The sequence below is a fragment of the Pongo pygmaeus genome, chromosome 1 (genome assembly GCF_028885625.2).
Source record: "Pongo pygmaeus isolate AG05252 chromosome 1, NHGRI_mPonPyg2-v2.0_pri, whole genome shotgun sequence".
Lineage (NCBI taxonomy): Eukaryota > Metazoa > Chordata > Mammalia > Primates > Hominidae > Pongo > Pongo pygmaeus.
This window is the reverse complement of record NC_072373.2, coordinates 109,229,765-109,250,836: the sequence shown is the minus strand read 5'-3', so window position 1 is coordinate 109,250,836 and position 21,072 is coordinate 109,229,765. Positions and strand designations below refer to the sequence as shown.

Here is a 21,072-nt window from a genome sequence, read left to right as displayed (position 1 = left end):
GTGGCTGGGAGGCAGCTGACCTTGGTGTTAGTCTACTTGATCAGATCAATGTATTATCGATAACAAAGTATTTTTATTCACAAATATTTATTGAACAGCCATAAAAAGACTGAGAGTAGTATCCAAAAGGATTAAGCCAGAATGAAGGAATGCTTGTAGAAAAGGAAAAAGCCACCAAGAGATATTTCTAAAATAGCCACCTAAATTAATTAATTAATTTAATTGATTGATTTCTATATTAGCAAGAAGATTTGAGAGGAAAGGTCACTGCTGGGGGACGATAACAAAAGTTAACAGATAAGAAAGAGGGCAGAACTACTGAGCTACCGTTGCATGCTTGGAGAGAATAGAACAGACCTCACAGGTGAGAAGACAGTAAGAGATTTAAACGAGTACAATTTGCCAGGCTCAGGTGACTCTTTCCCCAGAGGACTTACTGAGCCTGCAGCTGTATTTTTAGAGTCCCTTCAATAATCTTTGACAACTTGTGAAGATCAGAGAAGTGCTGCAAGTTCAAAAAAAAACCAAATATCCCAGTTTTCAAAATAATGAAAATGATACATTCCAAAAAGAGATCTTGATGTTGATCTTTGTCAAAATTCAAGAATGGATTATTGAACAGATGATATGTGAGCACTTGGAAAGTGGTGGCATTAAAAACCAGAATTTCTCTAAGAGCAAGGTAGGACAGATTAAATAAGTGGAATGAAGGGTTTTGCAAAGAGAGAGAGGCACCATTCTCCAGGCTGCGGGGGATGTTGAGCCAGCATGCTCTTCCCACCAACATAGGGCCTTCCTTCCCTGCTCCTTATCTCTGTTTGTCAGGGTGGATGTGCTTGGGGTCATCTTCCAGCTGAGCTCTGGCCCCATGATAATAAATCAATCCTGCGTTCCTCTCACCAGAGCACTCCCAGGAAACGGAAAGCCTGAGAGAGGCTCTGCTGTCCTCTCGATCCCACCTTCAAGAGCTGGAAAAGGAGCTGGAGCACCAGAAGGTGGAAAGGCAGCAGCTTTTGGAAGACTTGAGGGAGAAGCAGCAAGAGGTCTTGCATTTCAGGGAGGAACGTCTTTCCCTCCAGGAAAACGACTCCAGGTAAGAGGGGACCCATTGACAGAGAAGGTAGCATTCTTCATTCTTACATTCATTCTTACATTACAAGAGGAAGGGATATTGGCAAGACAATTGGTGTCCTCTTTTGGAAACCTAAATGTTCCCTCTGCTATTCCTGATTTTTGTGTGTCAGTTGTGGGGTGGGGGCAGTTGGAGGGGCGATTTGAGCAGAAGAAAGGACTTCTCTGGGAATGCCTTGTCACTCCCAAGTTGAGAGAGTAAAACTCTGTTATAGAAGTCTTCAGTATATCAGAGACATGAAAAAGAAGGGTTCCCATGCTTCCAATTAGATATAGGACATTAGTCTCACCACCACCTAGGAAGCTTCTATACTGGCTGTGATGCTTGGTCCCAGCATAAGCCCTGTAACTGCTTGTCAGAATGCAAAGAGCACTGTAGGAACAGTAAGGAGACTGTGCTGGTGTGTCTGTTCTGCTCTGAACTAATGTAGGTAATGGTGTGTTTTCAAGCAAAGTTACTTGACCTCCCTCAGCCTCCATTTCCACATCTGTGAAATAAAAGTGATAGTCTTCATGACCCCCTGAGTTGACATCTGGGGCTCAGATGTAACCCTAACCATAACTCTTTATGACCCCCTGAGTTGACATCTGGCTCTCAGCTTATTGCTCTGGTGTGGCTGAGTGGCTCTGCCATCTCAGTGGGCCTTCCCTCTCCCTGGTCAGACTGCAGCACAAGCTGGTTCTCCTGCAGCAACAGTGTGAAGAGAAACAGCAGCTCTTTGAGTCCCTCCAATCAGAGCTACAAATCTACGAGGCACTTTATGGCAATTCCAAGAAGGGGCTGAAAGGTATGTGTTCTTCTCCCCTCACCCCAGGAGCTTTTTGCCCTTGCATAGGATGCTAGTGAGCTCTTTCCTTTGGGAGTTGTGGAGATCATGAGAAGCTACAGAGTTCTGTCTCAGAAATCCCCACCTGAGCCTGGGGCTCCCAGTAGGAACTCTCAAACACAAAGCCCAACGGGACAGGTTGGTGGGACAAGCAAGATCCAGCCTGATCATTCCTAATTACTTGAAGAAAATCCAGACATTCCTATCAATGTCTAGATTGTAACATTTTTGAAAGCAAAAGAACTGTCCTAATGATATCATCATTTGAAAAGGCCTTTAATATTGTCGGTAATACATACTGACAACCCATTCAGCCCAATGCAGCAGGCAGTCTGCTCCCACCCTGGCCTTTTCCCTAGTGACATCTGGCTCTCGGCTTATTGCCCTTTCATGCAATTTTCATAAATCCTGATTTAGTTTCCCGATTTTCTAAAGAGAAGGTGAACTGGAATTTGAAGAAATACAGGGGCTTACCAGGCTGGGCGAATAGCTTAAGTACAAAGTCATGGTGAGTGTTGAGTCAGTGGGGACCAGCCTGCCCATAGGAGAAAATTAAAAGACACAAAAACAAAAACAAAAAAACCTTATAGAAATACCACTAATAGGACCTAAATTTGAATCCTGGATTTAAATATTAAGGACATTTATTGAAGAGTTGCTGCCTGCTGAAATAATAATCTAATATTTGAGAATTTTGATATATTTCTTCATGCTTCTTTAAATGGAGAAGGGTACTCAAAACATAATGTTAATAAGTCACAGCAGGCTGGAACAGAGGACTGACATCAATGTCATGAAATTTAGCAATGATAAAAAGCAAAATCCTGAGCTCGATTAAAAATATCAGTGGTAGAAATATAGGACAAGTGTAGAAATATAGGACAGGCAGCCGTTCATGGACTTGAGGGTATGGGATTTGGTAGAAACATGTTCACACAAGCAAGGTGTAGGACAAAGGTTGCTAGAAATGCCAGCTCAAACTGGAACTATAGTAGTGTAAGTGTGATGTTCGCCTGTGGAGACCATGTCTACAATATTGTTAGATTAAGGGGCACCATCTTTGAAAAGGGCATTGACACACTAGGGAACATAATGAAGACAGGGCACACAATGTTGTGGACCAGAAATCTCCAACTGGTCAAAGAAACTAAAGAAATGTAGGCTTTCAAAACATCTTGAGGACATGAGAACTGGCTTCGGACATTTGAAGAAGTGTCAGGTGAAAAAGAACTCATGTATTTTATGTCCCTCCAGAGGGCTAAACAAAGAGTGAAGGGCAGTGGAAGTTAGATTCGAATTATCATAAATCCTGATTTAGTTTCCTGATTTTCTAAAGAGAAGGTGAACTGGAACTTGAAGAAATACAGGGGGCTCACCAGGCTGGGAGAATAGCTTAAGTACACAGTCATGGTGAGTGCTGGGTCAGTGGGACCAGCCTGACCACAGGAGAAGCTTGGGGTTAGGGGAGTGAGAAGTCAGGATGGTGGATCAGAGTCACCAACTCTTGAAAGCTCACAGGTCAGGGTGAAAGTTGACATTCTGTATAGTAGATAATGAAACTAAGTCTGTTCTTTTTCAAAGAAGATAAGCATATGATGAAAACAGAACTTTAAGATGCTAAGTCTCAGGGGATGTCCTGGAGTTGGGAGACATTAGAATCTGGGAAACCTATTGGATGGGTCTAGTGATATTCTGGCACATTAAGAGATGACAGTCTAATATAAGGTGCTATTGGGAAGATGAAAGGGTATAGATAGATTTTAAAACATCTCTTAAAAAATAAGCAAACTTTAGTGAGAAGTTGGATTGAGAAAGAGAGAGAGGAACATCATAAAACTTTGGGCAAAATTCAAGAGTAGATTATTTACCAAAGTCTCTAAAACTACTTCATCCTGAGCTCCCTTTCCTTTCATGCTTTTCTCCCTGCCTTTTAGGACTCATTTCAAAGCTACAACCACTGAAGCTCCATAATCTCTTATCTGTAATTTCAAAATCCAGTAAGATCTCCAAATTAAATTTTTCAAATACTCATTTAGTGACAAAATCTAGATGATCTGACAAGAGGATATTCATAAGTCTTTATTTATCTACTTAGAATATTCACATAGCTCATTGCAGAAATAGTTATACGTTTGATTAAGGATTGCGGTTCACCTGCAACTGGGTACATGTTATATGTGATATATGCACCCTGTTGCCTTGCTAAAAACTAAAACAAATTTTACCTTTCGAAATACATTTGGCCTTAAGGTTTTCAGAGAAAGGATTGTGGCTTCGTAGAATATTTCTTAGATCTCTTCATCCCCAGTACAAAGAAATAGACATGTGGTGAATGGAGGTAAATATATATACATATATATTTATATATGTGTGTGTGTACATATACATGTACACGTATACGTGTACATATATACACTTATAGTATGTATATACACACCCAACATATATAAACACACTATATGTAGGTATATATATGTACACACACACACACACACACACATATATATAGAGAGAGAGAGGTAGAGAGAGAGAGAGAAATTGAAAAACTCACTTAGTTATAATCCCTCATCTAAGGTGCCCAACTCACATTCTCACATGCTACCAAAAGGCCTCCTCCTTCTCCTCTTTCATTTTTGAGAGTGAAGACTGTGAAATCTCTTTCTCCCTCATCCCCTACCCTTCTCTAGCTCAGTGCTGACCTTCTACCGTGGAGGATCCTATACTTTAGCCTACAGGACTAAGGTTACTATGGAGATGAAATATGGATTCATCCTCATCTGCCAATCAAATGCTCTATAGGTGCATGTGTGTAACTTAAACCGCAGGGAAGTTTCAGACTGGATGTGTGCCATCTCAGTGCCATCCCCCGGCCACACACAGAAATGGTGACATCTCCATCAGAGATGGGTTGCATGAGACTCAGATGATAGTGGGGCCCTTGGCAGAAAAGAATGTCACAGAGGAGGGTTCTGACAAGTGCTTGGAAATACTTGGGTCAATGTTACCAGACTCCTCTTCTCTCTTAGCTTACAGCCTGGATGTCTGTCACCAAATCCCTCTGAGCAGTGACCTGAGCCACCTGGTGGCAGAGGTACGAGCTCTGAGAGGGCAGCTGGAGCAGAGCATTCAGGGGAACAATTGTCTGCGACTGCAGCTGCAACAGCAGCTGGATAGCGGTGCTGGCAAAGCCAGCCTCAGCCCGTCCTCCATTAACCAGAACTTCCCAGCCAGCGCTGACCCTGGAAACAAGCAGCTGCTCCTCCAAGGTAGGAAGGAAAAGGGACTTAGAAAGCCCTTGGCCAGTGGGGAGATCACCAGGATGTCTGCGGCAGAAGGTGCAATCTGCCTGGTCCATGCTCCTTATGGTCAGGTTGAAATCAGAGATGCTCTAGTCTAGCAGCCTGAGTGAAAGCGTGGGATTTAGGTCAGACTGGGCTCCAGATTCTGAGTTTACCGCTTACAGGTCATTTGATTTGGGCAAGGTGTTTAAAGTCTCAGAGGTTTAAGCCTTAGTTTCCTTATATTTAAGATGAGGATAATGATCATCTGTACCTTATATGATTTTGAGCATTAAATGAAATCATTTACAAGTGCTTGGCACACTAAGAATTGCTCAATAATTAGCAGTTGTATATGTTCATATCTTTTTCTTGGATTTGCTTGGTGCTTTAGTATTAGCCAAGTGTTTTCACATATATAATTTCATCTGAAGTAAAGCAGGTTTTGCTATCTCTGTATTTCACATAAGAAAACTTAGGTCCTGAGATATTAACAAACAAGCGAGGGTTTAGAGAAGTTATAGACAAAGCCAGGATCAGAACCAGATGTTGTGATTTTCAGTCTGTGTTCCTTCCAGCTCATTGTGCCCTGTCTCAGTATTGCCGACCTTCCCAGATTCTCTAGTCCCCCTTTCCCTCACAGGTGGGGAACTCAGTGTGTGGTAAAATGTTCCTGCCCGTAAGGAAACAGGGCTCTGGGGAAGTCCTGGATGGTGGGTGATTTATTTCGGGCGGCCATCATTCACTTTCTCTACCCCACCCCTTGCCTGCCTTTTCAGATAGGCGTGTTTGACCAGGTCCCCCTTCTCTTCTCAATATCCCCCATCAATCTCACTTCTCCCAGTTTTCATTGAAATGTCAATGGTGTCCCCCTAGTCTCTTAAATCATTCAATTTCTACTTCCTCTGTCCTTTTCTCCTTTTGATACACTATTTAGTACACCATCTTCACTCACCTCTGTGGCCATACCTTCAATTTTATTCAAATCAGGAACCACTTCTGTTCAGTTTCTCTAAAGCTGAGCTTTCAAACTCTCCTGCCAGCTATTTCTGGGTCATGTTAATCTTTATTTTTCTCTGGTTCTTGTAGATTCTCATTTATCTGACAGTAACATTATTTGTCAAATGAAGGTGACAATAACATGATTATGCTGTTTTGGCATTTCAGTAAAAAAACACATGTGGTCCACCAAGCAAACCGCCTGGCCACCAGGAACTTCTCAGCTTACATTAGGTGGATGCCTTGCCCTCCTCTGGGCTGCCCTGATGGTTGTGGTGTTCAGTTATGTCTCCAACTCTTCTTTCCAACCAGGCCTTCCCCTCTCACTGGCTTGCCATACAGCAGCCAAGACTCAGCCCCACTGGTGCAGTCCCTGCCCATCTTTCTCTAGCACCCTTGAGGCCTGAGCTGGAAAGCAGGCACTGGGCCACACTTGCCTGAGCAGGACCTTTTCTACCTTTTTTGTGATATTTTCCAATTCCTCCACCGTAGGGTTGCTTTTTAGTCTCCAGCAAGACAACGTTAACCCACCAAGCCTTCTGTCTCCGTTCTTCTCATACATATCAATTTTTTTCAGTATTACCTCATCAGAATGATGACTAGAATGTTGAGTCGCCCATGAATCCATTCATTCCTTGATTCCTTGATTCTAGATTTTAATATGTACTATGTATATTTATACATATTACATTTAGTTACAGGGCATCATATTAGATACCACACACAAATTATACTTAAGACTCGGTTTATAAAAATGCACCTAATAATTTTTCAAACTAGAAGTTACGTTCTCATGGAACACCCCACAATTAAAAGAATATCTTTTTATTCTGAAGAATGGACACATTCTGAACTCAGTGACTCATGGGCTTTGGCTTGTGGGGTATGGATAATTCTATAAGAGGAGAGTCCTGCCACCTTAGTCCTCAGTGGGGATGGCTAGGTGTGCATGTGCTTCACGTGCAGGGTGTTCCAGGGCTCCTGAAAACTGTGGTTGCCTTTACTCCCTAGATTCAGCTGTGTCTCCTCCAGTCCGGGATGTTGGTATGAATTCCCCAGCTCTGGTCCTCCCCAGCTCTGCTTCCTCTACTCCTGGCTCAGAAATGGCCATAATCAACAGAGCAGATGGTAAATATGGCAACTAAAGGGCCCAGGGACTGACGATGGAATGTGATTAATGCAAACAACCTTTTGTTGTCTCTAAACATATTATCTGTATTTAGAGAGTTTTCTCTGCATGCCCCAAGGCCTTTAGCCCTACTCCCTGCACCTTCTGTGGCTGCCTTTCTTGCCATTGTTCATCCTCCTGTAGTTTTCCTACTGCTGTTTTTGCTTCATTGCACCATAATCTCTCCATTCTTGAAAATGCTGTCTGTATCCAACTTGATTTCCTTGTCTCTGTCTTCTCTACCCAGAAACTTATTATTTATTATGATTTGTCCTATTTCATTTGCCAATAAGGAAAAAATTGTCTCCTGGCAAATTTATCATTAAGAGATAATGTAAGAAAGGTTATAAAAATATAGAAGCCAGAAGATCTCTATGGACTTTGCCCCACCCTTGTACATTCCAAGGCTTCATTTCTTGTTCCCAGCCTCGTCCTTTTCTCATTCCCTACCTCTTTTCAGTTGGAGCAAACTGAGGATATCATTATGAATAACAGAAGATTCTGTTGTGTTGTCATTTTCTTTTTCAGGCTTGGGTTTGGATACTTCTCCAGTATTGAAGACCCCTCCCAAGCTGGAGGGGGATGCTACTGATGGCTCCTTTGCCAATAAGCATGGCCGCCATGTCATTGGCCACATTGATGACTACAGTGCCCTAAGACAGCAAATTGTGGAGGGCAAGCTGCTGGTCAAAAAGATAGTGTCTCTTGTGAGATCAGCATGCAGCTTCCCTGGCCTTGAAGCCCAAGGCACAGAGGTAATCACACCTGTAGCTTTAGGTGCACTCTTTCCTTGTGCCATTTGTTCCTTTGATGTTAACTCGTTCTCCCACCATTTTTGTTTTTTTCATGCTTTGCATCTCTCCACAGCTGAGGCTTCCTCTTCCATGTATAGCAGCCAGGCCCTTTCTTCTCTATCTCCTATTTTCACTGTGAGTTCTGCTGTGTTCCAGATGTAGCTGACTGGATATTTCCCCTCAGCCCCACAGAAACACATGGCATTGCCTAGCAGCCTTTGGTAGCCTATTATATACCATAGTCATGCAGACACATGACCATCTGTGGGCAGAGTTGACTCAATGGGATGGATAGAAACTGAAGGATTTGCAGGTGTATGGCCCCCACATGTGGAAGGGGCGAGAAGTCTGGCAGCCATGGCATTTCCTTATGCAGACTGCATAGGGGAGGGAAGGCAAGCAGCAAAGCTTCTGAGAGCACCTTGCCAGTGAGAGAGACCAGGAGCCTGTGGCTGTACTGTCTGAGCTGCTGGAGACCCATGGATGTGTAGGGACAGCCCGGCCTCCACGGAGCCCCCACACTAGAGGGCAAGACACACACCCAAGTGGATAAGCACAGTAATGGGCTACAGGCACAGTATGAGAAGTCATCCTCTGTGCTGTGAGAGCGCCAATGCAAATGTGGTCATTTATCTCAGGCAAGGAAGGTAACAGGTTCATAGAGGACATAGCAAGGGGGGTGAGTTTTGAAAGCCTTGTGGGTTCTGCAGGTGGAGGAAGGCATTCCTGGTAAAGGGAGCAGCACCTTAGTTCTGAGAGCTGCAAATGGTTGTGCGAGGGCTTCACAGGTTCAAGCAGGCCCATGTTCTGCGCCTCACTCACAAAGGAAGCTTGGGCCCACGCAGGGGGAAGAAAGTAATCTCTCTGCTCCTGTGGTGTTACCTTTCCCCAGGTGCTAGGCAGCAAAGGCATTCATGAGCTTCAGAGCAGCACCAGTGCCCTGCACCATGCCCTAGAGGAGTCGGCTTCCCTTCTCAGCATGTTCTGGAGAGCGGCCCTGCCAAGCACCCACATCCCTGTGCTGCCTGGCAAAGTGGTAAGATGCCAGTGTCCTTTCTTGGTTCAAACCCAGTTCTCCTGCCCTCCAATACTGTTCTGTCTCCTCAATGTCACAGCTTTTCCAGAAAATCAGGAGCCACATAGTGAGTTGGGATAGACAGGAACTTAGAGGAGTGTCCCCGGAGGGACATCTCTGACCCTTGGTGGCTGCTTTCATTGCAGCTCTAAATACATCCCATTCCCCGCCAGCCCCCTGGCCCCTGGATAAGAAATCAAAGAAGAGGAAGGGGTGTGGAGAAGGCGGAGACATCATAACCCTGGCAATCCATAAATGTTCAGTTTATTTACCTCTCTGAAGTTTGACTGAGCTGAAATTCAGTTAAAGCTTCAGCACCCATCTCCCACCCCTCAGGTCCCACGGTCAAATGATCACAGAATACCCCATGAGACTGAGCCTTTTTAACGACTGCCTGGAATCCCAGCATATCACTTAAGCTGGCATCTCTGGACCAGACCTGGGGAAAGTCAGCCACCCCTCAGGATCTGCTCAGAGCTCAGGCTAACTGATTGGCAGACCCTTCTGTAGGCAGGTTTCAGGATCCCCTCCCCAGGGATTCTGGCTTCAGATCAATGTCACTAATAACTTTTGGATCCAACTATGCTAATTCCAGGGAGAGGGTGTTTTGCTATCTTCATGTTGGCACAAATATTTACAAACTTGCAAACTTGTCCACATCTCTCACCCCAGCATAACATTTCTGAACTCTCAATCTTACCTGTGAAGGGAGAGTGACAGAACTGATATCAGGACTAAAGCAGGGTCCTCTTCAGAGTTGGGAGTTTTAAACCAGCCTGAAGCGAGGTTCTCTTAAGCTACAGGTGTGTGGGCCTGTGCTAGTCTGCATGGGGAATTCCAGAGTCTCAATCTTCCTGCCTAATGGCCTTATCCTAAACTGTCCTCAGCTGGAGGTATCCAAGGCTGTGAAGGAGGAAATCCAGTTCAGGAGGGTTGAGAAGATTGTAGAATCCTTCTTTGAATTGGAAAGAGCCACAAAGCACAGGGTGCTTTAGGCCTTCTGCCTGGTCAGTAAGAGTCTGTTCCTCTTATCCAGGGAGAATCAACAGAAAGGGAACTTCTGGAACTGAGAACCAAAGTATCCAAACAGGAGTGGCTCCTTCAGAGGACAGCTGAGCGTCTGAAGACTGCCAACCAGCAGAAGGAGAGCATGGAGCAGTTCATCGTCAGCCAGCGTAGGTTCCCTGAGAGGGAATGGGGGAAGAAACAGGCAGTCTTCCCGATGCCCCACTTGTGCTGCTGATGAGCAGTGACCTGGCGGGGTTGGAGATGTTGGGAGTGGAGACTGATTTGATGTCCCTAAACCTCCTGTGCCACGAGCAATTGTGGATGCAGAGGGAGGGGAGGACAGGGAGTGGATAGAAGGAGACCCCAAGCTGAATGGCCAGAAAGAAATAAATGCTTTAGAATTCTCACGCTAAGCAAGTAGGGTTAATTTCTGCTGGTGATTTCTACTCTGTGGTGTTCTTTTGTTGTTTCAGTAACCAGAACACATGATGTTTTAAAGAAGGCAAGGACTAACTTAGAGGTAAGGAAACTACTGCACTAGTCAGAGGCACCAAGCCTGTCCCCAACCCATCACCATCCATTAGCAGATCTTGTAGGCGACCTTGGCCTGCTTTGGTCTTCCAGGAGAAGATTTGGGGTCCACTTGCAAGATCACAGGTCCTCAGTGAGCTTCCTGCTAGTTTCTGTTCCCATCACCCTCCCACTCCGTCGGCTCCTGCCCTGTATCTTGGTTTACTCTCACATTGTCATCATCTCTCCTTTTTACTCCAATTTTTCTTCTTTGATGCCAAGTTCAGAGACTGGAGAAATGCAATTCAGCTCACTCTTGAAGTCATTAGACATTTGGGAGTCTGCCTCTGAATGAGCTTCTAGTAGAGGGATCTTGAGGCTAGTTATGTGTTCTACTCTTCATGAAAAAGTAAAAGCAATTTGCAACCTAATAAACTGATTTAACTGCACACTCCTGGGTTAAGAAAAGCAATTTGATTTTGATATATCTTTAAGCAACCTGACAAAAGAGATCTGTTAGGTCTCATTGGTCTAAAAGCAAATTTGTTAATAAACAACAACTGAACCTTCAGGGAAAAAATGTTATATATGTACCAGACATTATGTACATTTACTTAAAACACCAAGTGTTAATCATTCCCTAGGAAGTGCATTGAAGAAAAACTTGAGGTATATGAAATGGTTTAAAAATCAGAACCTAAACCTTTTAACATGGACTTCAAAGCTTTGCCATAAGCGATTGAGCATATTCCTAGAAATGTTTCTAAACCGTAACCTGAGAGAATGTTGATCTCCATAGTGTGAAAATGACTTGGGCCAGTTTAACTTGCTCTTTTTTTTTCACTAATTCCCTTTTGTTTTTCTCTGATAATTCTTCTCTTTCCTGAGCCTCTTTAGAGCAGCACTTACAGGATTGCCTCTGTAAAGCCTTATTCCTGTCCCAGAAAAGGTAACCCAAAAAGTCTCTAGTATCCACTAAAAGGTAACCCAAAAGTCTCTAGTATCCACTGGCTTTCTCCAGTGTGGAAGCTTTCCCCTCCACCTCCCATAGATCACTGGAAAGGACCCGAGGCCTCGGTTCTAATCCCTGGTTTATCACTAACTGCTGTGTGGCTTTGGCTTGTCCCTTAGTCTCTGTGAGACTGCTGCACCCTCATGTGTCAAAGATGGAACTGGACTTAGTTGAGCTCTGAGCTCCCTGTGGACTTGGCCCCTCCACACCCTCATTATGGCGACTGGACATAAACTTAACAGAGCACTTCCCTGCAAAATGTCCTCTTCTTCCTACAACAGGCTGTTTCTATATGTGCATGTTTCATGCTAAGCACTTCTTTCTTGGGTGGAGATGGCAAAGGCCTCTTTCTGCTGAGACAAAGTGATTTGGAGAGTCACCTGGCCCCTGAAGAAGGAGTGGTAGGATCCAGCCACCCAGTGTGCAGTGAATTGGAGCAGGGATCTCAGCACATAGGGAGGTGGGAGGCTCCCCTAACCTCGGGCACCTGTTGCTCCTCCAGACTGCAGCGCATGCTCTTAGCTCATCCTCTTAACTGGCTCTCACCGTGCTCCTGGCTTTGGTCACCACGTAGCTCTCACTCCAGCTTCAGGCAGTCATCAGTAGGGCCTGGCAATCTACACTGATTTGGTTTGTTTTATGTTTGTCTGCAGGTGAAATCCCTAAGGGCTCTGCCGTGTACTCCAGCCTTGTGACCCTTGCCTTCCAGGAACCACGCAAGAAGCGCAGCCACCAGAAGTCCTTAAAACAGCAGGAAAGGTGGGCCTGTCCCCCTTTTGTGCAGCTACCTATCTGCTGAGGAGCATGTGGGCCTCATTCCTCCAAGTCCACTGGAGGGTCCAGAAGAGGGAGTCAGAGATGTATCCTGGTGGAGCTGGGAGAAAGGCAGAAAGCCTTTCTGACAGCTATGGAATACCATTAGCCAAGGTCCACTTGGCCCAGCACTAAGCAAAAGATGCGTAGTTTGCATAGACGGTTTTGTGATACTGCCTCTTAACAGCCCCAGCAGCTTGGGAACTAGCAACAGCACATTTCTTGCCTCATCAGCTGTCCTGAGATGGAAAACTCAGTGGATATAGGACTCTGATTCTGATGAATGGGGCACGTGGTCCCAATGCTGGAGCTCCTCTGGCAGGTTCTAAAGGCACACTACTGAGCAGCGGTGCCCTGCCGGACACTGCTGGTGGGGGCTCAGTGAGCACTACTCACAGATCCACACCTGACCCTGTTGGGTCGAGTCAGGCTGGGCTTTGGTCTGCACTGTAGCACCTGTGTTCTTTGAGTTCACATCATGAATGTGGTGACTTCCCAGATACCATCTCAGGCTTAACCTAGCACATCCTATTTCTTTTCTTCTATGATATCCGAATTGGACTGACCTCACTTCAAAGATGCTGTCCCATTTTGTCATCCTATCTTATCTCGGGGAAACTGGGGACTGATGGCCAGACCAACTCTGTTGAAATTCTTGCATAGAGCAAACCTGTGCTCATTTTTAAGTGGAATGGGAGAGGCCCCTAGCCTAGGAAAGCCTAGTCTCTGTCTTCACAGTGCTGATAGAATGTGTTTGTGTGTATAAATGTATGATATAGATTTATATATGTTGCTATCACCATATATTGAAAGCCATCATAACTGGTGGACAGGGTGGGTGACAGAAAATGAAAGTCTTTTTGGTGATTATTAAAGCAAAATGTGTATAAAGAAATAAACAGTTTTTCTTTCACTGCTTTGTTTCCCATTTCTGCACCAATCCCTTGACAGTATAAAGAACTGGAAAGAGAAAATGGGAAAGACAAACTGTGTTTAAGAAGCACATAGTCTAATGCCTGAACTCTAACTTTAAAAGATTAAGGTTTTCCTTCTTTGTCATTTTGTAAGAATCCCCAGTCTGAAAATATGAAAGAATGGTTCTTAAACTTGGTGTGCCTGAGAAGCAGCTGTGGAGATTATAGGAGCTACCTCCTGGTCTCCAATCCCAGGAGATTTAGTTGGTGTGAGCCCTAGAATCTGCATTTTTTTATATAAGCACCCCAGGTGATTCCATTACATGTGGGCTGCAGGTCACAGTTTAAAAAAACAGTGTTCTATAACATTCAATCAAAACTAAACTACATTGAAGAACTTTGAATCAAAAAGTATGTCATTCCGTAAACATTGATATAAAAATGTTAAAATATTCCTTGGGAAAAGTTCTTAGCTACATGCTTTTGATCCCCAAGATTAAAATAAAGCTTTCACTTCACAATTATGTACTAGAAAGATTTAAAAAATAAAAACAGGTAGAAGGTGGAGTAAGATGGTAGAATAGAATTCTCCAGCAATGGTCTCCCTGAAGGAACATCAAATTGAACAACTATCTATGTAAGAAAATGCTTTCACAAGGGCTGATCAGGTGAGAGATCATAGCACCTGGTTTTAACATGCTAACAAGAAAAGATGCATTGAAGAAGGGAGGAAGGACAGTCTTGCACTGCCTATAACACCTCTCCCCCAACCACAGGAAATGCATCTCCAAGAGAGAATCTGATGGCTTGGGGACAAGGAGGAAAGTGTGAGACTTTATATTGGAACTTAGTACCAGTCTTGCCATAGTGACACACAGCACTGGGCAGAACCCTACAGCACTTGATTCCAGGCTGGTGCCCACAAAAGAAGCATTTAGACCCACCCTGGGCCGCAAGGGAATCAGCTGCTTCAGCAGGAAGAACCCACCAAAGTTCTGGCCGGCTTTATCACTGGAAATTTCTTGGGCTTCAAATAAATTTCAGTGGCAGGCAGGCTGTAGTGACCACAGTACTTGGGCAAGCCCTGATGCTGCATAGGTCTGGAAGACCCTGGACTTGTGGTGTGAGCCAGTATGACGGCAGCTATGGGAATGCCTGTATCACCCCTCCCTACACTCCAGGCAGTGCAGCCTGAAGAGAGGTTCCTTTTGCTTGGGGGAAAGAAAGGGAAGTAAGCTAGAGGCTTTACCTGGGAATGCATAGAACAATCTCCGATCTTCCCCAAGTCCACAGGGCTGGGGACCTGGGAATCTGTAAGAATTGCAGCGTACCTGGGCCTAGGGTGCCCTGTAGTACAAAAATGGCTGCAGTGATCACTGGCTTAGGGAACTCATCAGCCCACTTTGAATTCCTGGAAGGTCCTCTGAAGGACAGATACAAACAAGACCTGACTGCAAAGGCTGGAATAAATACCTTATCCTTCAATGCCCAGATATTGACAAACATCAACAGTATCAATAACATTGAAGTCAATATGTCCTCAACAAATGGACCAAGTAAGGCACCCAGTGACCAACCCTGGAGAGATGGAGATGTGTAACCTCAGGGAATTCAGAATAGCTATTTTGAGAAAGCTCAATGAACTTCAAGAAAACACAGAGAAACAATTCAGAAATATATCAGAAATTTAACAAGATTACTGAAGTAAGAGAAATCAAGTGCTGGAGCTGGAAAATGCATTAGTGAGTCTCAGTAGAATTGATCAAGCAGAAGAAAGAATTAGCATGCGAACAAGCTATTTGAAAATACAGTCAGAGGAGAAAAAAGAAAAGAAGAATGAGAAGGAACACAGAATGCTTAAGAGATCTAGAAGAGGGCCTCAAAAGAGAAAATCAAAGATTCATTGGCCTTAAAGAGGGGGTTGAGAAGGAGCAAAGAGTAGAACGCTTATTCAAAGAAATAATCTTTTTTTAAAAAAAATACTTTAAGTTCTAGGGTATATGTGCAAAACGTGCAGGTTTGTTATATAGGTATACATGTGCCATGTTGGTTTGCTGCACCCATCAACTCATTTACATTAGGTATTTCTCCTAACGCTATCCCTCCCCCAGCCCCCTACCCCACAACAGGCCCCGGTGTGTGATGTTCCCCTCCCTGTGTCCATGTGTTCTCATTGGTCAACTCCCACTTAAGAGTGAGAACATGCGGAGTTTGGTTTTCTGTCCTTGTGATATTTTGCTGAGAATCATGATTTCTAGCTTCATCCATGTTCCTGCAACGGACATGAACTCATCCTTTTTTATGGCTGCATAAAAAAGTGTATATGTGGCGTATATGTGCCACGTTTTCTTTATCTAGTCTATTATTGATGGACATTTGGGTTAGTTCCAAGTCTTTGCTATTGTGAATAGTGCCTCAATAAACATAGGTGTGCACGTGTCTTTATAGTAGCATGATTTATAATCCTTTGGGTATATACCCAGTAATGAGATTGCTGGGTCAAATGGTATTTCTAGTTCTAGATCCTTGAGGAATCGCCACACTGTCTTCCGCAATGGTTGAACTAATTTATACTCCCACCAACAGTGTAAAAGCGTTCCTATTTCTCCACATCCTCTCCAGCACCTGTTGTTTCCTGACCTTTTAATGATGGTCATTCTAACTGGCATGAGTGGTATCTCATTGTGGTTTTGATTTGCGTTTCTCTGATGACCAGTGATGATGAGCATTTTTTCATATGTCTGTTGGCTGCATAAATGTCTTCTTTTGAGAAGTGTCTGTTCATATCCTTTGCCCACTTTTTGATGGGGTTGTTTTTTTCTTGTAAATTTGTTGGAGTTCTTTGTAGATTCTGGATATTAGCCCTTTGTCAGATGGATAGATTGCAAAAATTTTCTCCCATTCTGTAGGTGGCCTGTTCTCTCTGATGATAGTTTCTTTTGCTGTGCAGAAGCTCTTTAGTTTAATTAGATCCCATTTGTGTATTTTGGCTTTTGTTGCCATTGCTTTCGGTGTTTTAATCATAAAGTCTTTGCCCATGCCTATGTCCTGAATGGTATTGCCTAGGTTTTCTTCTAGGGTTTTCATGGTGTTATGACTTACATTTAAGTCTTTAATCCATCTTGAGTTAATTTTTGTGTAAGGTATAACGAATGGATCCAGTTTCATCTTTCTACATATGGCTAGCCAGTTTTCCCAGCACCATTTATTAAATAGGGAATCCTTTCCCTATTGCTTGTTTTTGTCAGGTTTGTCAAAGATCAGATGGTTGTAGATGTGTGGTGTTATTTCTGAGGCCTCTGTTCTGTTCCATTGGTCTCTATCTCTGTTTTGGTACCAGTACCATGCTGTTTTGTTTACTGTAGCCTTGTAGTATAGTTTGAAGTCAGGTAGCGTGATGCCTCCAGCTTTGTTCTTTTGGCTTAGGATTATCTTGGCTATGAGGGCCCTTTTTTGGTTCCATATGAAGTTTAAAGTAGTTTTTTTCCAGTTCTGTGAAGAAAGTCAGTGGTAGCTTGATGGGGATGGCATTGAATCTATAAATTTCCTTGGGCTGTATGGCCATTTTCACGATATTGATTCTTCCTATCCATGAGCATGGAATGTTCTTCCATTTGTTTGTGTCCTCTTTTATTTCATTGAGCAGTGATTTGTAGTTCTCCTTGAAGAGGTCCTTCACATCCTTTGTAAGTTGGATTCCTAGGTATTTTATTCTCTTTGTAGGAATTGCGAATGGGAGTTCACTCATGATTTGGCTCTCTGTTTGTCTGTTCTTGGTGTATAGGAATGCTTGTAATTTTTGCACGTTGATTTTGTATCCTGAGATTTTGCTGAAGTTGCTTATCAGTTTAAGGAGATTTGGGGCTGAGACGATGGGGTTTTCTAAATATACAATCATGCCATCTGCAAACAGGGACAATTTGACTTCCTCTTTTCCTAATGGAATACCCTTTATTTCTTTCTCTTGCCTAATTGCCCTGGCCAGAACTTCCAACACTATGTTGAATAGGAGTGGTGAGAGAGGGCATCCCTGTCTTGTGCCAGTTTTCAAAGGGAATGCTTCCAGGTTTTGCCCATTCAGTATGATATTGGCTGTGGGCTTGTCATAAATAGCTCTTATCATTTTGAGGTATGTTCAATCAATATCTAGTTTATTGAGAGTTTTTAGCATGAAAGGCTCTTGAGTTTTGTCGAAGGCCTTTTCTGCATCTATTGAGATAATCATGTGGTTTTTGTCGTTGGTTCTGTTTAAGTGATGGATTACATTTGTTGATTTGTGTATGTCAAACCAGCCTTGCATCCCAGGGATGAAGCCAACTTGATCATGGTGGATAAGCTTTTTGATGTGCTGCTGGATTCAGTTTGCCAGTATTTTATTGAGGATTTTCACATTGATGTTCATTAAGGATATTGGCTTAAAATTATCTTTTTTTGTTTTGTCTCTGCCAGGCTTTGGTATCAGGATGATGCTGGCCTCATAAAATGAGTTAGGGAGGTTTCCCTCTTTTTCTATTGATTGGGATAGTTTCAGAAGGAATGGTACCAGCTCCTCTTTTTACCTCTGGTAGAATTTGGCTGTGAATCTGTCTGGTCCTGGAATTTTTTTGCTTGGTAGGCTATTAATTATCACCTCAATTTCAGAACCTGTTAATGGTCTATTCCAGGATTTGAGTTCTTCCTGGTTTAGTCTTGGGAGGGTGTATGTGTCAAGGAATTTATCCATTTCTTCTAGATTTTCTAGTTTCTTTGCGTAGAGGTGTTATAGTATTCTCTGAGAGTAGTTTGTATTTCTGTGGAATCAGTAGTGATATCCCTTTTTTCATTTCTTATTGCATCTATTTGATTCTTCTCTCTTTTCTTCTTTATGAGTCTTGCTAGCGGGTCTATCCATTTTGTTGATTTTTTTCAAAAAAACAGCTCCTGGATTCATTGATTTTTTTGAAGGGATATTTGTGTCTCTATCTCCTTCAGTTCTGCTCTGATCTTAGTTATTTCTTGCCTTCTGCTAGCTTTTGAATGTGTTTGCTCTTGCTTCTCTATTTCTTTTAATTGTGATGTTAGGGTGTTGATTTTAGATCTTTCCTGCTTTCTCTTGTGGGCATTTAGTGCTATAAATTTCCCTCTACACACTGCTTTAAATGTGTTCCAGAGATTCTGGTACGTTGTGTCTTTGTTCTCATTGGTCCAAAGAACCTCTTTGTTTCTGCCTTCATTTCATTATTTACCCAGTAGTCATTCAGGAGCAGGTTAATTCCATGTAGTTGTGCAGTTTTGAGTGAATTTCTTAATCCTGAGTCCTAATTTGATTGCACTGTGGTCTGAGAGACAGTTTGTTGTGATTTCTATTCTTTTACATTTGCTGAGAAGTGTTTTACTTCCAAATATGTGGTCAATTTTAGAATAAGTGTGATGTGGTGCTGAGAAGAATGTATATTCTGTTGAGTTGGGGTGGAGAGTTCTCTAGATGTCTATTAGGTCCACTTGATGCAGAGCTGAGTTCAAGTCCTGAATATCCTTGTTAATTTTCTGTCTCATTGATCTGTCTAATATTGACAGTGGGGTATTAAAGTCTCCCATTATTATTGTGTGGGAGTCTAAGTCTGTTTTTAGGTCTCTAAGAACTTGCTTTATGAATCTGGGCACTCCTGTATTGGGTGCATATATATTTAGGATAGTTAGCTCTTCTTGTTGAATTGATCCTGTTACCATTATGTAATGGCCTTCTTTGTCTCTTTTGATCTTTGTTGGTTTAAAGTCTATTTTATCAGAGACCAGCATTGCAACCCCTGCTTTTTTTTGTTTTCCATTTGCTTGGTAGATCTTCCTCCATCCCTTTATTTTGAGCCTATGTGTGTCTCTGCACGTGTGATGGGTCTCCTGAATACAGCACACTGATGGGTCTTGACTCTTTTTTTTTTCTATGTATATATATATATATATATATATGTATGTGTATATATATATATATGTGTATATATATATGTGTGTGTATATATATATATATTAAAAAAATACTTTAAGTTCTAGGGTACATGTGCACAACATGCAGCTTTGTTACATATGTACACATGTGCCATGTTGGTTTGCTGCACCCATTAACTTGTCATTTATATTAGGTATATCTCCTAATGCTATCCCTCCCCCCACCCCCCACCCCACAACAGGCCTCAGTGTGTGATGTTCCCCTTCCTGTGTCCAAGTGTTCTCATTGTTCAGTTCCCACCTGTGAGTGAGAACATGCGGAGTTTGGTTTTTTGTCCTTGTGATAGTTCACTGAGAATGATGGTTGCCAGCTTCATCCATGTCCCTACAAATGACATGAACTCATCCTTTTTTATGGCTACATAGTATTCCATGGTGTATATGTGCCACATTTGCTTAATCCAGTCTATCATTGATGAACATTTGGGTTGGTTCCAAGTCTTTGCTATTGTGAGTAGTGCCGCAATAAACATACATGTGCATGTGTCTTTATAGCAGCATGATTTATATTCCTTTGGGTATATACCCAGTAATAGGATGGCTGGGTCAAATGGTATTTCTAGTTCTAGATCCCTGAGGAATCGCCACACTGTCTTCCACAATGCTTGAACTAGTTTACAGTCCCACCAACACTGTAAAAGTGTTCCTATTTCTCCACATCCTCTCCAGCACCTGTTGTTTCCTGACTTTTTAATGATCGCCATTCTAACTGGTGTGAGATGATATCTCATTGTGGTTTTGATTTGCATTTCTCTGATGACCAGTGATGATGAGCATTTTGTCATGTGTCTGTTGGCTGCATAAATGTCTTCTTTTGAGAAGTGTCTGCTCATATCCTTTTCCCACTTGTTGATGGGGTTGTTTGTTTTTTTCTTGTAAATTTGTTTGAGTTCTTTGTAGATTCTGGATATTAGCCCTTTGTCAGATGGATAGATTGCAAAAATTTTCTCCCATTCTGTAGGTTGCCTGTTCACTCTGATGGTAGTTTCTTTTGCTGTGCAGAAGCTCTTTAGTTTAATTAGATCCCATTTGTGTATTTTGGCTTTTGTTGCCATTGCTTTTGGTGTTTTAGACATGAAGTCCTTGCCCATGCCTATGTCCTGAATGGTATTGCCTAGGTTTTCTTCTAGGGTTTTTATGGTTTTACGCCTAACATTTAAGTCTTTAATCCACCTTGAATTAATTTTTATATAAGGTGTAAGGAAGGGATCCAGTTTCATCTTTCTACATATGGCTAGCCAGTTTTCCTAGCACGATTTGTTAAATAGGGAATCCTTTCCCCATTGCTTGTTTTTGTCAGGTTTGTCAAAGATCAGATAGTTGTAGATGTGTGGTGTTATTTCTAAGGGCTCTGTTCTGTTCCATTGGTCTATATTTCTGTTTTGGTACCAGTACCATGCTGTTTTGTTTACTGTAGCCTTGTAGTATAGTTTGAAGTCAGGTAGCGTGATGCCTCCAGCTTTGTTCTTTTGGCTTAGGATTGACTTGGTGATGCGGGCTCTTTTTTGGTTCCATATGAAGTTTAAAGTAGTTTTTTACAGTTCTGTGAAGAAAGTCATTG

The 21,072-nt window shown here is 42.8% G+C and overlaps 1 protein-coding gene across 25 annotated transcripts in view; it reads left to right on the top strand.

Moving 5' to 3' along the window:
* Positions 1-13,528, top strand: part of LOC129030855 (myomegalin) — a 226,010-nt gene extending 212,482 nt beyond the window's left edge. For 10 of the 25 annotated variants that reach the window (XM_063651410.1, XM_054476702.2, XM_063651386.1 and 7 more), the window contains 9 exons: positions 904-1,093; positions 1,795-1,919; positions 4,985-5,224; positions 7,247-7,363; positions 7,932-8,158; positions 9,090-9,233; positions 10,309-10,447; positions 10,754-10,800; positions 12,456-13,528. In XM_063651410.1, the coding sequence (XP_063507480.1) occupies positions 904-1,093; positions 1,795-1,919; positions 4,985-5,224; positions 7,247-7,363; positions 7,932-8,158; positions 9,090-9,233; positions 10,309-10,447; positions 10,754-10,800; positions 12,456-12,497 (1,271 nt within the window). In that variant the 3' untranslated portion in view covers positions 12,498-13,528. Of the gene's footprint in view, positions 1-903; positions 1,094-1,794; positions 1,920-4,984; positions 5,225-7,246; positions 7,364-7,931; positions 8,159-9,089; positions 9,234-10,308; positions 10,448-10,753; positions 10,801-11,678; positions 11,740-12,455 lie in introns of those variants that run through there. The other 15 variants (XM_063651409.1, XM_063651383.1, XM_054476766.2 and 12 more) reach the window with 4 other exon arrangements.
* The last annotated feature ends 7,544 nt before the right edge of the window (positions 13,529-21,072 follow it).